The sequence below is a fragment of the Geotrypetes seraphini genome, chromosome 6 (assembly GCF_902459505.1).
Source record: "Geotrypetes seraphini chromosome 6, aGeoSer1.1, whole genome shotgun sequence".
In the NCBI taxonomy this organism is placed as follows: domain Eukaryota; kingdom Metazoa; phylum Chordata; class Amphibia; order Gymnophiona; family Dermophiidae; genus Geotrypetes; species Geotrypetes seraphini.
Genome location: NC_047089.1, coordinates 38,290,785 through 38,308,940, shown reverse-complemented (window position 1 = coordinate 38,308,940; position 18,156 = coordinate 38,290,785). Strand labels below are relative to the sequence as shown.

Genomic DNA, 18,156 nt, shown 5'->3' with positions numbered 1-18,156 from the left:
TTTTGTTTTGCAAGAAGTACCCAAAGATTTAAACTCTTATTTCCCTCATTCAAGGGAATTAAATCTGTTGGTAAACTGAATCAATCTTTCTCCTTTAAATTGACTGACATTTGGAATGGAATGCCATTTTACTATAAAAACTGCCTCCTCAATAGACTTCTAGTACTCTTCACCATGACCAGTCTGGTCTCTAGAATAAACTCTAACTAAACTAAACCTTAGGTTTGTATACTGCACCATCTCCATAGTCGTGGAGCTCGGCACGGTTTACAGGAATTGTGGTGAGAAAGGAACTCCAAGGAAAGGGCTAGATGAAGATCGGAGGAAAGAAGAATATTAGAGGGCTAGGATGTCAGATGAGGAGGGAGGGAGAAATTAGGTTCTTACCTGCTAATTTACTTTCTTTTAGCTTCTCCAGACCAGTAGAGGTTAATCTTTACGAATGGGTATATATCCAATCATGACCAGCAGGTGGAGACTGAAAACAAAACTGTGGGACAGTATATAATATATTTCCTTCTCTATTTACATCAGTCTGCCGAATAGCCAAGCAGAACTAAGAACTGGAAAACAGAAAGAAAACAATACTCCGAACAGGAGTAACAAATAACATACCCAAATGCTGTTGGAAAATGCAGAGGAGAAATACCAGAAGGAAAATGTCCCCATAGCTCGCCAGCTAAGCCAGCCGAGCCACAGCCGCTGTTCTTTAATGCTCCCCGGCCCTAGAAAAATACTAGAACCCGCAGCAAAAAACAAAAACTGCCCGCGAAACAGCCCCAACAACAACAACAACAGACAGGGTGGGGACCTCTACTGGTCTGGAGAAGCTAAAAGAAAGTAAATTAGCAGGTAAGAACCTAATTTCTCCTTCTTTAGCACTCTCCAGACCAGTAGAGGTTAATCTTTACGAATGGGACATACCAAAGCAGTCCCTCACACGGGCGGGACCCCCGAAGGGCTGATACCAGAACACACACACCGAACACCGCGTCCTGACGCGCCAGAACATCTACCCGAAAGAGTCTGACAAAGGAATACAAGGAAGACCAAACCGCAGCCTTACAAATGTCCACTGGAGGCACGAGCGACGACTCAGCCCAAGAAGCCGCCTGACCCCGAGTAGAATGAGCTTTGAGAAACTCCGGAACGGGCTGCTGCCCCAGAAGAGAAGCGGAAGCAATAGTCTCCTTGATCTAGCATGCAATAGTAGCCCTAGAAGCGCCAGCCCCCCTAAGAGGACCAGTCAGAAGGACAAAGAGATGATTTTATTTCCTGATCTCCTGGGTCTGTTGCACATAAGAGCGAAGGACCCGACCAACATCCAACTTGCTCAGCTGTCTTTGCTCAGAAGAGCCCTCCCAACTACCCAAGACCGGGAGGACCACAGATTGATTGACATGAAAAGGAAAAATTACTTTCGGCAGAAAAGGAAGGAACAGGCCTCAAGACAACCTGCTCCCTAGAAAACTCCAAGAAGGGAGCCCTACAAGAGAAAACCTGTAGCTCAGAAACACGCCTAGCGGAAGAAATGTCCACCAAAAAGACCGTCTTCAGAGTAAGGTCCTTCAAAGAGCAGCCGCCCAACGGTTCGAAGGGCGGGTGCATCAGAATATAGAGAACCAGACTGAGATTCCAAGAGGGAATAGAGGACCGCACGGGAGGCCTGAGCACCTTGGCCGCCCGCAAAAAGCGAATCACATAAGGAATGGCTGTCAAACGCTGACCTGTCACAAACCCCCGAAAGGCTGACCAGGCCACAAGCTGAACCCGGAGAGAAGCCGAAGCCAGGCCTCTATCCAGGCCATCTTGCAAGAACTCTAGGATGTTAGGCACAGAAACGCGAAGAGAGACCACTCCCCGCACCTGGCACCACCCCTCAAAGAAGTGCCAAATCCACACAGAAGCCTGAGAGGTAGAAAGCCTCCAGGACCCCAAGAGTGTAGAAATCACCCTATCTGAATACCCCTTCTTACCAAGGCGACCCCTTTCAAAAGCCAAGCCGTAAGACAGAAGGGAGACGGGTCGAACATGGGAATGGGACCCTGCGTCAGAAGGTCATCCAAGGGAGGCAGAGGAAGAGGATCCGCCACCAGAGTGTCACCAGATCTGCGTATCACGGATGCCGAGGCCAATCTGGAGCCACCAGAACCACCAGACCCGGATGGCGAACAATGCGGAGAAGAACTCTGCCCACTAATGGCCACGGAGGGAACATGCACAACAGCCCCTCTGTTGGCCATGGTTGAACCAGAGCATCCAGACCCTCGGCCAGTCCATCCCTGCGACGACTGAAGAAGCGGAACACCTCGGCATTGCCACTCGTGGCCATCAGGTCCATCAGGGACTGACTCCAAGCCTGCATTATTAACTGAAAAGCCACAGGGCTGAGACACCACTCTCTGTGATCTAAGATGTGACTGAGGAAGTTCGCCTGAACATTCTCCACCCCGGCCATGTGAGAGGCCGAGAGATCCAGAAGGCGTGACTCCGCCCCAAAGCATGAGCCGAGCCGCCTCCTCCGCCACCTGAGCGCTCTTGGTGCCTCAACGATTGACATAAGCCACCGCTGTGGCATTGTCAGACCGGACTCTGACCAACTTGCCCATCAAGAGGGAGCGGAAGGCTAACAGCGCCAGAGGGACGGCTCTGGTCTCCAACATGTTGATCGACCAGGACGCCTCCTCCATGGACTGGGTGCCCTGAGCTGAGTGACCTAGACACTGAGCCCCCCCAACCGAGGAGACTGGCATCCGTGAGAAGCACCGTCCACTGCGATAGATCCAGACTCATCCTCTGGACCAGATGAGAGGTCTGGAGCCACCAAAGAAGACTGCAGCGCGCCAAGCCTCGCAGAGGGACAGGGACCTCCAAACTGAGCCTCTGGGGTGACCATCTACGGAGCAGAGCATACTGAAGAGACACATGTGGGCCCGCGCCCACCTCACAACATCCAGGAACGCTGCCATCGATCCCAAGCCTTGGAGGAAATCCTGCGCCCGAGGATACCGGGACGCCAAAAGAAGGCGAATCTGAGATTGAAATTTGCTTACCCGGGCCTCTGGAAGGAAGACCTTCCCCAAGGAGGTGTCGAACAGAACCCCAAGGTACTCCAGATGCTGAGCGGGGACCAACCGACTCTTGGAAAGGTTGACCACCCAGCCCAGTGACCGGAGAAACTCAACCACCCGAGCCGTAACTCGGGCGCTCTCCTGCAACGACTTCGCCCCAAACAACCAGTCATCCCAGAAGGGGTGCACCAGAATGCCCTCTGACTGCAATGCCGCCATGACGACCACCATCAACTTGGCGAACGTCCGGGGAGTCGTGGCCAGGCCCAAGGGAAGCACACAGAACTGATAGTGCAGACCCAATATCGCAAAGCAAAGAAAGAGCTGAGGAGAGGCCCGAATGGAAACAGGCAAGTAGGCCTCCGCCAGAGCGAGAGAAGTCAGGAACTCCCCCGGCTGAACCGCCAGAAGGACAGACTGCAGTGTGTCCATGCGAATAAAAGGGAATTCTGAGAGTCCTGTTGACCTCAGTTTAAACCAAGGATGGGCCGAAAGGTCCCCTCCCTTTAGGGCCCCATAATGGAAATGGCGTACCATCCGATACCGCACTCCTGAGGGGACACTGGACAACTGCTTTGAGATCTAGCAAGCGCTGAAGGGTCTGGCGAAAGGCTAGCGTCTCCCATGCCACCTGACATGGAGAGGCTAGATATGATCCGGCAGAGAGCGGGCAAAATTCAAGTACATAACCGTCCCGCACCACCACCAGGACCCACTGATCGGACGTGATCTTGGCCCACTTGGGAAACAAGTTGCGAAGCCGGGCACCCACGGGAACCAAAGGGGGCGCCGGCAAAGAGACATCGCGCAGGACGGGCAGCAGGGGAACCGGGGGGGAACTCCCAGCCCCCCGACGGGCCCCCTGAAAAGACTGCATGCGCTAAGCCAACCGACCCCGGGGAAAAACCGGAAGCCTGGAAAGAAGCAGTCCCATGCCCCAGGCGAAATTTGCGAAATTCCCGCAGACGCCCCCGGGCAATGCCAACCCGAGATGCCGGGCGGGCACGGTCCTCAGGCAGACGGGGCACCTCAGAGTCCGTCAGAGTCTGAACCACCGGATCTAAGTCCTCTCTAAACAAAAAACAACCCCCGACCAAGCGCAAAGCCACAAGGTACAGCGTGCGGCCACCAAAAGTCCCAGACTTAGCAGCACCAAGTCACAAAGAACAACCGAGAGGAACGAGGCAGTCATCTCAAACTTCACCACCTCCTGATCCACTAAGGACCAGTCATCAGACTCACGATCCAGGACATGCTCAGACCACCAAAACACGGTGCGAGCCACCAGCCCCACCCAAATAGCCGCCTGGACCCCCAAGGCAGAGACATCAAAATTATACTTAAGAAGTGTCTCTAACGTACGCTCCACAGAGACCCTAAGAGCAGAACCGTCCATAACAGGCACGGTATGCCGCTTAGGAAGTGCCGAGACCACCGCGTCCCCCATTGGCGAAATTAAGGTAGCCCTATCCCCCTCCGGGATGGGATACCCATGAGCCAAGGCGCACACCAAACGAAACGGCGCCCGTAGGCCACTGCGCCAACACAAAATCCCGAAAATCCTGACGCACAGGAAAAGAGCGGGAAACAGGACAGACCCCCTGAAGCAGAGGGGCCCCCATACGCGGGGTCTCCGGTGGCGCAACTTCAAAAATGCAGCACCAAGGAGACCTGCTACATCAGGTCTAAAAGCTCATCCCTCTGAATAAAAAGCGCACCACGGACGCATCTGCTCTGGAAGACGGGAAACCCGCCGCCCCGCTGCCAGCGGGCGTCCCCGCTAGAGGATCCTGGAAGCCCGCCAAAGCAGCCAGGTCCTCAACCATGCCAACACGCTCCTCCGACCACCAATTCGCAATCCAAGCCCCCCCACGGGCGCTTGGATGAGGGAGGAGGAAGAGGGGACACCAAACGAAAAGAGGGAGGCAAAGCCATAGGGGGCGCGGAGGGAAACCACCCCCGAAACCCTCCAGGTGCACGTGGGATCCCCAATTGTCTGCACAAAGAAAGAAATTAAATTGGGGACAAAAAACCCCTGGGGGTCCCCAGGGACTCCCTGCCCCAGCAGGGGTCCCTGCTGAAACCTGCCCCTGTGTTTGCAATACAGGGGGAAGGTCACCTGAGGTTGCAGACAAAATGGAGGGGCCAGACAGAGAAAATGGCGAAGTTCCCGCCAAAAATGCTCCCTCCATGGCCTGTAGCGGCTGAGAAGGCTGAACAGTCCCAGCCGCTAAAACCGGCAAGTCGACATCAGCTGTCAAAAAATCAGCTGAGCGGGAATCCTTCGGGGAATCCCTCCGTGGGCGGTTGGGGAAGACCGGGCTTCCCCACTGCTCCCAGCCGACTCGCGAGGCACCATCGGCGGGGAGCTCTGGGCGCCTGCAGCTGCTGCCGACGGAGCTCCACCACCTCACCGGGCCAAACTACCGATTTCAGTCCGGCCGCGAGTGCCTCGCGGCTGGACCTAATTGTGTCCCACTCCCCCGGAGAAGGGCACAATTGCTCCATACGCAACCTAGCTAGAAACAAAGTGCCGGTTAGAAGAAAAAATACAGTAAAAAACATTAAACTGACAGGGAAGCAACCCTGCAGACCGGCACTACCTCAGGATTTTTTTTTACAGAACAGACTCCACAGGCTCTCGAAGCAATATGCCTTGCTTGATTTAGGGGGTTAAGGCTTACTGCTGAGGCTCCTCTAAAAAAATGTGGGGAGGTGGAGGAAGTGGGGGGAGGAACCCCGCTCGAGACCCGCCGGGTTTGACACCCCCGAGGTCAGATGGACCCCCAAACAGGGCCCGCCCAAGTTCTGTCCGGCCAAAAACAGGGACTATAAACCCCCTAAACAAATTCCAACAGCCCTACCAAGGGAGATGGGTACAGATCACTCAACACCTGCTGGAGACTGAAAGAAGACTGATGTAAATAGAGAAGGGAGTACATTATATACTGTCCCACAGTTTTGTTTTCAGTCTCCACCTGCTGGTCATGATTGGATATATACCCATTCGTAAAGATTAACCTCTACTGGTCTGGAGAGTGCTAAAGAATGTTAGATTTTTGAGAAAAGCCAGGTTTTCAGATATTTACGGAAGGGTTGGAGAGAACTCAGGTTCCGAAGAGGGGAGGTAAGGTTGTTCCAGAGCTCGGTGAATCTGAAGGGGAGGGAAGTCCCCAGTTTTCCTGGGTGGGAAATGCCTTTTAATGAGGGGAAGGATAATTTCGATTTTTGGGGAGGTCTGGTGGTATTAAGATTTGAGGAGTTCCAAGAAAGTGGAATTAATGGAGGAAGGATGCCGTGGAGGATCTTGAAAGTTAGGCAGATGCATTTGAAGTGGACTCTGGAAATTATCGGAAGCCAGTGAAGCTTGAAAAGGAGCGGTGAGACGTGATCGAATTTACTTTTTGCAAAGATAAGCTTGGCCGCAGCATTTTGAATCCGTTGGAGTCTGTGAAGGTTTTTCTTTGTTAGGCTTATGAAGATAGAATTGCAATAGTCCAGTCTGGAGAGGATGATGGATTGGACGAGAACGGCAAAATGTTTTTGATGGAAACAGGATCTTACTTTCCTCAGCATGTGTAGGCTGAAATAGCATTTTTTTACCAGGGAGTTGAGGTGGTCATTGAAGGACAATGTAGAATCAATGATGATGCCCAGGACCTTGCTGGAGAATTCGAGCTGCAGAGTGGAGCCAGAGCACAGTGGGATTGAGGTGGGTAGCTGAACTAATTTTGGGCCAAGCCAAAGTAGTTTTGTCTTGGATTCATTCAATTTCATTTGGACGGTGTGGGCCCAAGATTGGAGGTTCGAGATACAAGAGGATATGTTCTCTGAGAGATTAGTGAGGTTCGAGTCGGTCTCGAGAAGGACAAGGATGTCATCAGCATAGGTGTAAATTGTTTCAAGGGGGGATAGATGGAGGAGTTTTAGAGAGGACATATAAATGTTGAAAAGGATAGGAGATAAAGGTGAACCTTGCGGGACTCCACAGATTGGTATCCAGGGGGAGGATGAGGTGCCATTCATGTTGACAATGTAGGATCGGGAACGAAGGAATTTTGAGAACCATTCAAGGACTGTAGAGGTGATGGCAATCTCGGAGAGTTGGTAAATTAGAATATCATGGTGAACAACGTCGAAAGCGGCAGAAAGATCGAATTGCAGGAGGACGGCGAACTTGTTGCGGGAGTGAAGTTGTTGTACATATGAGACTTTGAATGAATAAAGGCATTTGCATTTATCAGATGAGTTGAAGGACACATTCTGATTGGGACAATTCCACTCTGTTTTTGTGCTGGGGGACCCCTCAGCCATGAATATGCATGAGGTAGATTTGCATGTCTGTCACCTCTTACATGCAAATCTGCCTCATGCATATTCATTAGGGATATCTTGAAAACCCGACTAGCTGGGGCAGGTTTAAGAACCACTGCAATAAAGAGACTACTGCAGTATTCCATGAATCATACTGTATTTCTTAATAAAGAAAATTCTAGCATTTGTGAGGTGTTATAGTATTTGAAATGTAGTCAGATTAGGTACGTAATCTGCTAACAAATACCATACTACTTTGTGTAATGATAGCCAATCAAATTGTCAGTGCAGTCATATCTTCAAATTACTCGGCTATAGTGGCTTTCCCTAACTCATCTCTCAATACAGTAAAATAATGGTGTTCCTCATTCAAAGGTTCCTATGTTGCTGCTTCAGTCATAGCATTATTGCACTCTGTACCTTACTTAACACTAAGTAAAATTATCCACTAGAAACCATATTCTGCTACAAATGAGTTCAGCCATTCCACCAAAATGTCTGCTTAAGAGGAGTTGCTTGTAACTAAAGAAAAGAAAGCTGTAGCTGTAGTTCCAAAAGACTATAATACTAGACTCAAAGTGCATAGGTGACTGGCTTTGCTTCAGTCACAGGGTGGCTAGGTCTTACCTCACACAAGGGCCTCAGTTGCTGCAGTACTTCACTTTTCACCCCACCGCTATCCAGCAGTGTGCATGCCAGGTTCTTGAGCCAGCTGTCATGGCAAATGCTTTGAGGAATCCATATATGGCCATCATCTAAGCTATCTGGAGGCTCCTCTCTCTCAACATGTGGTACTTCAACAAACTAGCAAAAATAAAGCAATATATATCTCAATCAACTTTCTTCCTTTTAGAACTTTTATACAATTCACCAGATACTTTCTTTCATCCTCAGATAAATTATTGAATGCTCCTCGTATCATAAGATTAAGCAAAATGAGCAAAAGCAGCATAAGGAGGAGGGGCAACTCGAGCAGCTGATCTCTTCAACTGGCTGGGCTTCAGCATCCTCGCCAGCCACAGAAAGGGAGCTGCAGTTTTGGAGGGAGCCTAAGCTCTAAGGGCTCCAAGGCCCTTTCTTTTTATGTATCAATAAGGAAATGGATTTTAAAAACACAAAGCACTTTTCTTGTTAATGGAAATGCTGCAGCAACGTCAGGTATATATTTGGATTTTATGTCTGCCTGCCAGGCACAGCGACAGACACTAGCATACCTTTTTCTTGGAGCCTCTAAAAGGCTGTAGATAAACCAGTAATGGATCTGTTTTATTCTTGTACATCTCCCAAAACCTTATGCTGGATTTTGTGGCTAAAATATTTCTCAGACATATAGCAGCAGCTGATCGAACCTGTACGCTATGAGAAAAAAGAATCAATAGATACACTCCTTTATTCATCTGATATATTCAACAGAATCATAGAAACAGTTCTTTACTTATATATATATATATATATATATTTTAAATATCTTTATTCCTTTTTACATTATACAAACAAGTGTACAATAAATCAAGTCATACTATACATTCTTCACTTGAAACTTTACAATCATCTTATACCATAAATTACCTCCCCTTCCTCCCTTTCCAAATATTTTTGTAACTACTCATCCTGATGTCATAAAACCCACCCATCCACCCTCCCACCCTATACATACTAAATGGGGATAAATTCAATTTTTTATTATAGTAATCAATTAATGGTCCCCACACATCTTTAAATTTCTTATAATATCCTCTCTTAATCGCCAATGTTTTTTCCATTTCATACACATGACACACCGAACTCCACCAGAAACAGTAATTCAACCCCTTGTAGTCTTTCCAATTGTATGTTATTTGTTGGATGGCAACTCCTGTTAAAATCATTAACAGCTTATTATTATTCGAGGAGATTTGACTTTTGGCCCTCATAGACATCCCAAACAAAACTGTGTCATATGACAGGGCCATTTACTTATATTTTTACCGTACTTACTGAAACAAGAACTCCATTACACAAACACTATAAGAGGAACCTACATGCAGAAACTGAAATAATACACTGAAATAAACTGTACATAATAGCTATAGGATGCATCTACACCAGGGTATAACTAAAAAATGCAAAGGTTCCTATCCAGGCTTTATTAGAATACTTTTGCATCTCCTCCAATACCTGTAATGATTTCCTGCATACTGTTGGACCTATTGCTGAGTTTAATGGTTCTCCAAGGGCAGGGATAGGCAATTCTGGTCCTCGAGAGCCGGAGCAAGGTCAGGTTTTCAGGATATCCACAACAAATATGCATGAGATAGATTTGCATCTCAAAGAGGCAGTGCATGCAAATCCATCTCATACATATTCTTTGTGGGTATCCTGAAAACCTGACCTGGCTCCGGCTCTCAAGGACTGGAATTGCCTACCCCTGTCAAAGGGGTACAAAACTACTTCCTTTTCCAATGACCCAGCCTCCGACCTGATGTGCTGCATCTAGTCAATAGAACTGTTCTCCTCGCATCCACTCACCCCTTGATGAGACCTGCAATCCTGAATGTGTTCCTGCCTGACCCAACCCTATGTATGACCACTAGCTGTTATCCGCATTTTGTTCTGCTCCCTGTTAGATATCTGCCTCTTTCCCTCCTTGTTGATGTTATGTTACTCCATGTTACCCAAGATTATGCATGTGAGCTTGTAACCCATTCTGAGCTTTCTGGGAGGATGGGATATAAATCTAAATAAATAAATACTTCCTATGAGGTGGTGGGTGGGTTGTGTAGCTCAGTGTTTCCCAAGTTGGTTCTGGACTCCTGGAGCATCCCTGTGCGTCAGATTTTCAGGATATCCACAATTAATATGCATACACTGCCTCCATAATATTCAAATCTCTTTCATGCATATTCATTGTAGATATCCAGAAAACCTGACTGGCAAGGGGGTACTTCAGTGAATATTTATTACAGATAAGTAATTCTGGGGTTTTTTCTGATAAGCAGATGAATATCATATATGGAACTAGTTATTTGAATGCAATTCTTAGCTAGGGAAACAGTTGCCCATGGAAACATAATTTTACTGTTTTTATTAAGGCTTTAAAATATATTTCAAGTAATTACTTATTTAGTTTTATATAACAACATTATCTCATTAGGAGAAGGGAGTAGCTCCTTTATCTAACACTTCCCAATAATGCAAAAAAATTTTCTGGTAGGCACCCAGCTTCTTCCTAAAATCTGTGCATCCCTGTATCTCTATCTCTTTGACAAATCTGTATAATTTCATATTCTTGTCGCTGCATCTTTGAATTGTTTTCTGTAACATTGCTGTTTGTATGCAGTCTCTTTTTTGTAAACCGCTCTGAACTGTTTGTGGTATTGCGGTATATAAAAATAAAGTTATTATTATTTTTATAGCAACACTCTCTGGGTCATTCCCCCTCATTTCCAGATTGCGTGAACAGTTCTCTTGGCAAAACAAAGATGAGAAAAGTGATCTGATGAGCTCTCCACTGGACATGGGGGCTCATGTTATTCTGACTAGGGCATCACCAAGATTATGGCAAAATTTGGATTAAAAAATCAAATAAAATTGTATTAATTCCTTGTGATCCTGGCTCAGAGTCACTATAAGAGACTCTGTCTCTAGAATAACAGGGCTTGATGATAAAAGGAGAGTTATCAGTGGCATTTTTCGCCGGATGCAGGTTGCAAATGGTGGCGTTTTTCACAGCATGATTCAATAGGTTTTCTTTTTGAACCATTATTGTGAGGTTGAAATGGTCATCGGATGCGAATCATTTGACTCTTTCACAGATTTGTGAGACTCCTGATATCTTCTATTTGCTTTTTTGACCACTGGCACATACTGAACAGGGGATTTCAACGTATTCTCTACAATGACCCCAAGATACTTTTTCTGGGTGGAGATACCCGATATGGAACCCAACAATCATTGTTGAGCATACGTTGAAACCCTCAGCTCAATATGCGGTGGCAGCTAAGAAAGCAAATAGAATGTTAGGAATTATCAGAAGAGGAATGGAAAACAAGATGAAAATGTTATAATGCCTTTGTATCTCTCTATGGTAGGGCTGTACCTCAAATATTGTGTGTAGTTCTGGTCGCTGTATCACAAAAAAAGATATAGCAGAATTAGAAAAGGTACAGAGAAGGGCGACGAAAATGATAAATGGGATGAGACAACTTCCCTATGAGGAAAGGCTAAAGTGGCTAGGCCTCTTTAGCTTGGAGAAGAGACGGCTCAGGGGGATATAATGAAGGTCTATAAAATAATGAGTGGGGCGGAAAGGGTAGACGTGAATCACTTGTTCACTCTTTCCAAAAATTCTAGGACTAGGGGGCATGCAATGAAGCTACTAAGAAGTAGATTTAAAGCAAACTGGAAAAAATATTTCTTCACACACTGTGTAATTAAACTCTGGAATTCATTGCCAGAGAATGTGGTGAAATCAGTTAACAGGGTTTAAAAAAGGGTTGGATAATTTTCTAAAAGAGAAATCCATAGGCCATTATTGAGATGGCTTAAGGAGATCCACTGCTTACTCCTATAGCCTTGGTAGCCACTGATGACTCTCCTTTTATCATCAAGCCCTGTTATTCTAGAGGCTGGGTCTCTTATAGTGACTCTGAGCCAGGATCACCAGGAATTAATCTCGTGAATGATTTTGTCACAAGCTTTCTGAAAATCCAGATAGCCAGTAATTTTGTTTTTCTGAATAGGTTCTACTATTTTGCCATACATTGATATCAAGCTCACTAGGTCTGCAATTTCAGGATCCATCCCTGAACTACTTTTTAAAAATGGATATTTCATTGGTCATTTCTTAATTATTTTAACTTATCTGAATAAAATGTTAAAAATTACCAGTATTCTGTATTATAGTTTTAGAAACTCTGGTGTATATGCTATCCAGTTCTTTTTTTTTAAATATATATCTTTATTCATTTTATACATCATACAAGTGTAACACTAAATAACAACTGAAACTGAATACATCACTTGAATCACTATCATATTCAACATTGAAACATTAAAATTTTTAACCCCGTCCCTCCCATTCTATCCATAACCTATGCAATCACAAACCTCATATATAACATTCTTACTATTGATCTAAACGTTTGATACAATTCTTAAATCCCTCCCCCCACCCCATCCTTTATATTGTATTTATAATGGAAAAATGGTATGTATTCATTACAATAATTTGTCAATGGCCCCCAGATCTCATTAAATTTATTACAATTCCCTCTTTGTATAGCAATTGCTCTTTCCATTTTATAAATGTGACATAATGAATTCCACCAGAAGCAATAATTGAGTCTACTCCAATTTTTCCAGTTAAATTTGATTTGCTGTATGGCAACTCCTGTCATGATCAATAACAGCTTATTATTGTTGGATGAAATTTGACTCTGTGTCCTCATTGATATCCCGAATAGAATTGTATCATAAGATAATGCCACATGGTTCTCCAATAATCGATTTATTTGACCCTAAATAGATTTCCAAAAGGCTAAGATAAAGGGACAGTAAAATAATAAATGGTCTAGCGTCCCAACTTTGAGACCACAATGCCAGCATCTATTAGACTTTGAGCTATCCGGTTCTGTCAGTGTGTTCTACAAAACTGACTTGAATAGAAAAGTCTTAAGGTTCTAATCTGCTGTCATGTCCTACATTTTTAACAGCTGAACACTCACCAGCAGTCTGTCAGTGCATTATTTATTAGATTTAGAATAATGAAGATCCACTGAAGTTCTTTATCTTCAAATAAATCAACTGCTTTGGAATACGATGTATCCTTACTATGTTGCAAAGCAATGGTGCAAAAATCTATGGGACCCAATTCTCCCAAGCAACTTCCAACAGCCTCTGGAAAAAAAACCCCACAGTTATTTCTAAGTTTATAGTAAAGCCTTCCAATTTCAACAGTTAAGAACTAGCTATACAAAAAAAACAAAAATCAATCCTGTTCTTTATATATCCCATAAAATTAAAATGTAAAATATCCCATAATAATCCCAGTAAAATATGGATACAAGTAATATTTATTTGATTGAACAATTTTAGTATTAATGCTTTCTACAATACACATTTTGAACCTGAATAGCGCGTACAAAGTAGGGAAAACACATTTGAAACATACAATGTTGAGTGTGCGATTTACCCAGAATGAATAACTTACCCAAAACTTCGTTTCCACCAGAATGGTTAGCTGCAGCCTTGGACAGCTGCAACAAATTTACAACGAGTTTCACGATGACACTATCCTGTGGATTTTCTGGAAAAAAAAAAAAATTTTCCTTCATCAGAAAGTATACTATAATTGTAAATTATTGATGGCTTTGACAGAATGATCAGTGCTTGAACATCTTTGAAATGAGCATTCCCAGTGATACTGTTTACCATACTCTAACGAATGTATGGGTACAAAAGAACAGCCATTCTACCCAGAAAAAGGATATTGAGGGAATACTTTGAATCCCCTGCTCAGTGTGCGGCAGTATTCAAAAAAGCAAATGGAAGATATCACACGCCCTCTGCATTGATCCATCATAGGGCTGCCCAATTGTATGCAATACCTGCTAACTATGAGAATTTGCTGGGATTCAACCTGCAGCCTCACAGACCAATGGTCCATTTAGCCCAGTATCTTGTTACCACAATGGCCAATCCAGGTAACAAGTACCTGGCAAAAACCCAGGACAAGCATTGACTTCCCCCATATCTTCCCAAAAGATTATGGTCTTCTTCGAGGAACTTGTCCAAACCTTTTTTTAAACCCATCTACATCAACTGCTGTTACCACATCCTTTGAAAATGCCTTCCAGAGCTTAATTATTCTCTGAGTGAAAAAATATATTTTCCTATTGGTTTTAAAAGTATTTCCCTGTAACTTCATCGAATGTCCCCTAGGTCTTTGCAATTTTTGATGGTGAAAAAAATCAATTCAATTGTACCTGTTCTATACCACTCAGTATTTTGTAGACTTCAATTATATTTCCCCTCAGCCATCTCTTTTCCAAGCTGATGAGCCCTAACCTCTTTAGTTTTTCCTCATACAAGAGGAGTTCCATCTTCTTTATCATCTTGGTCACTGTTTTTTTTTAAATCTTTTCTAATTCCACTATTTCTTTTTTGAGATACGTCAACCAGAATTAAAGGCAATACTCAAGGTGAGGTTGCACCATGGAGCATGGAATTATATTCTTAGTCTTATTTACTATCCCTTTTCTAATAATTCCTAGCATCTTTTTTTTGCTTTTTTGGCCGCTGCCACACATTTGGACAGAAGGTTTCAGCGTATAGTCTACGATGATATCTAGATCTTTTTTCTTGAGTGCAAACCCTCTAAGGTGGACCCTAGCATCTGGTAACTATGATTTGGATTATTCTTCCCAATATGCATCACTTTGTATTTGTCCACATTAAATTTAATCTTGCATTTACATGCAACCTCTCTGTGGCACTCCTCTCTTTACCCTCCTTCATTGAGAAAAATGTTCATTTAACCCTACCCTGTTTTGAGGCCTCCCTTTACGTTTAAAAGAACAGAGAAAAAAGGGGCACTGGTCAGACCCTTGCGTGGACAAATACATTTATTTTTAAATAATCAATTTCAGTTAGAACAAATATACACATCAATAAAGCAAAATGTGACAGGCATGTAAAGTTCCTTGTAATAAAGCATATATTGGATCCCAACATGGTCTGTGTTTCTGCTACAGAGGCCTTCTTCAGGAGTGGTAAAAAGTAGCCTTGCAGAAAATCTTACAAAGTTCCTGCCGCCTGACACAATGTGGATGAATCAAAATGCAATCGTAGAAAGACGCTGCGATAAAACTAGAAAAAAGAACTACAATATAAATAAGATAGAAGAGTGTGCATGTAGGATATGGTAGTGTATAACAAGGTAGTCAAGACAGAGAGATCAGCTTTTGGGTGGCCACAGTCAAGCTAGTAGGTAATGAAGTATGGCAAGAGGGTCAAAAACCTTGGAATAGGAAACCCTCAGCTGAGCTTTGAAAATGGGTACAGAAGCTTCAAACAAAATTATTTATGACACTGTCAATCTGTGAAGGCAAGACTGATTTAGCAACCTTTTAAAAATTATTTATCATTGTTTTGGGGTGTTATACTGAATTATTTTAACACAATATGAATATAAGAATTTATTTCAATGTAATCCATCTAGGAATTTTTATAAATTGTAGACAGACAATCCATCATAGACAGCTACATAAATTAAGAGTTTATATTTAAACATTTTCTATATGAGCTTTTTGAATGGTATTACTTTATAATGGTATTACATATGTACCTTTATGATCAGACACCAACAACCTCACTCCACCAAACTAAACCCCTAGGAACAACTACATTCAATTCACTTAAAAGCAGGCACAATCTATCTGTGTACCTACTTTTTATATGTACAGTGGTACCTTGGATTACGAGCATAATCCGTTCCAGGAAATAATGGAAACTCGCTTTGATGCGTTTCCCCCCCCCCCCGAGAACCGGCATTGCTCCCCTCGAAAGCCCCCCCTACGATCCGGCACCCTCCCCGACGCGATCTGGCACCCCCCGCCACAATCCGGCACCCCCCGACGCGATCGGGCACCCCCCCCCGCCATGATCGGCACCTCCCCCCGCCACGATCCGGCACCCTCCCCGAACGTGAACTCACAGGCCTTGAGCATGCGCAGATGCTCAAGGCCCAGCAGACGAGGAGGCCGATCTTCGGGGTGCCCAGGTGAGGGTAAGAAGCGGCAAGGGGGTGCCCAATCGTGTCAGGGGGATGCCCGATTGTGGCGGGGGGTGACGGATCGTGTCGGGGGGGTACCCGATCGTGTCGGGGGGGGGGAGAGGGGGGGTGCCGGATTGTGGGGGGGGGGGGCGCTCATAAATTGAGCCATGCTTGGTTTCCGAGGCACCGATTTTGCAAATGTTTTGCTCGTCTTGCAAAACACTCACAAACCGGTGCACTTGTAAACCGAGGTACCACTGTATTTAGGGCCATATAACTTAAAAAAACAAACAAAAACCTCAAACAACTCTTTTCTATGTATAAAACTAGCTTTACTCTGAAACCAAGCTTTAGAAAATCACTTCCATTATGTGGTTGTTTTAGAGCAACTGATGGCATCTGGTTAAAAACAAGACAGCACTGAAGATCTACATAAACGCACCACCATTTGTGTGGAACTCTGTACCTTGGAATTCTTTCACAAGTTGCTTCATCTGATCTTTATGTTGTGAGAGCTGTTTTCTTAGATCATTCAGTCCTTCAAGTCTGGTCAGCGGCAGTGAATCACAAACGCTTACTGAAAGGAAATGGTTAATTTCCTGCAACAGAACAGTCAAATGTTTTAAGACAAGCAATGAAATGAAAATATATTACGACTGAACCTGAAAAAATTCTCTCCCTACAATACTCTATGCTGAGCTGAGTTTTATCAAAGATATATGAAGAATCTTACATGACGCACTGGGAACAAAGGAACTCTAAAAACTTCCTTCGGCAAAAAGGGGCAAGAAAGAAATTTTGCAAAATGGTTGCGTTCCACTTGCTACTGACTACCCCTTTCACGGCTCAAGGGTTTTTCAGTTCTATAGTGTTGGATGATGATAGCTGCAGAGAAACTTTCACTTAAAATCATACTTTGCACCTCAGAAGCACTGGTGTACAGGTATGCCCTAATATAAGTTAGAAACATACCTCAGCACTTGATTATTCTACATCAAATATCTGGAACTTAAAGCAATATTTTACTTCCCTTAAGCATTCACTAAAGAGCAAACAAAATGGCTACTTGGTCTTCATTTCATACTGTCAATTCACACTACTGCCTGGATTAGTCTTCAATCAGATTTAGTACATTCACTAAGGAATCAGTTTTTGGAATCTATTTAATGCTTGCATCATCACTTGAGCAGATCACTCCTCAATAACTTATACGCAGACTCAAACAATCCAGAACTTGAGAGTCACCTATGTGTGCCTAATTAAATCATGCTTGTCAACAGTAAAATCAAAGTTACTTGTATAACAAATGTTCTCCACAATCAGACATACAATCCCTTTCACCTCCTCAGTACTGAGATATTTCTTGAATCATGCAACTAACTGAGGGGCATGAGAAGACTCCGTATGTAGAAGTTACCTATACTCATAAGTAGTTCTGAGCCCTGGGAGAGCTGTTGGGGCTTGGTACTGACTAGACACTAGAGAATGACACGGGGACAAATTTTTCCCCGTCCCCACGAGTACTTTTTCTGTCCCTGCCCCATTCCTATGAACTCCATCCTCATCTGCACAAGCCTCAAGCACTTTAAAATCATAAGTGTTCGAGTCTTGTGCTGTTACGGTAGAGCTTACAGGAATGGGGCAGAGACTGGGATAGCGACAAAACTCATGGGGACGGGACGGAGAGAGTTCCTGTGGTAACGGGGCAAATTTGTCCCCATGTCATTCTCTAGTACTGACCAACATCAAACATCTGTCTTCAAAAAAATGCCAGGTGTAAATAAATAATTTAAAAAAAAAATCTAACTCTCTCTTTATTTTATATCTTTAGTCAGGTCATAGCAATGAAATTCTCTGACCAAGAACCAACCACCAGAATACCATCTGGAATGCTGTTATTATGGCCCTGAATTCTGCTACTAGATGTTACCATTTCTTGAGGATGGATTTCCTAGTCCTGGCTGAACCAGCAGCATGGAAAATCTTAGCCAGAAATTGAATTCAGGACCTTTAGCA

The 18,156-nt window shown here is 44.3% G+C and overlaps 1 protein-coding gene across 6 annotated transcripts in view; it reads right to left on the bottom strand.

Annotated features, from left to right (window-relative positions):
- ATM (ATM serine/threonine kinase) overlaps positions 1 to 18,156 on the bottom strand; it is a 191,004-nt gene that overhangs the window by 68,785 nt on the left and 104,063 nt on the right. For all 6 annotated transcript variants that reach the window (XM_033947802.1, XM_033947805.1, XM_033947806.1 and 3 more), the window contains 5 exons: positions 16,607 to 16,739; positions 13,576 to 13,671; positions 13,091 to 13,262; positions 8,600 to 8,741; positions 8,013 to 8,189 (listed from right to left, as the gene is read on the bottom strand). In XM_033947802.1, the coding sequence (XP_033803693.1) occupies positions 8,013 to 8,189; positions 8,600 to 8,741; positions 13,091 to 13,262; positions 13,576 to 13,671; positions 16,607 to 16,739 (720 nt within the window). The remainder of the gene's footprint in view (positions 1 to 8,012; positions 8,190 to 8,599; positions 8,742 to 13,090; positions 13,263 to 13,575; positions 13,672 to 16,606; positions 16,740 to 18,156) is intronic.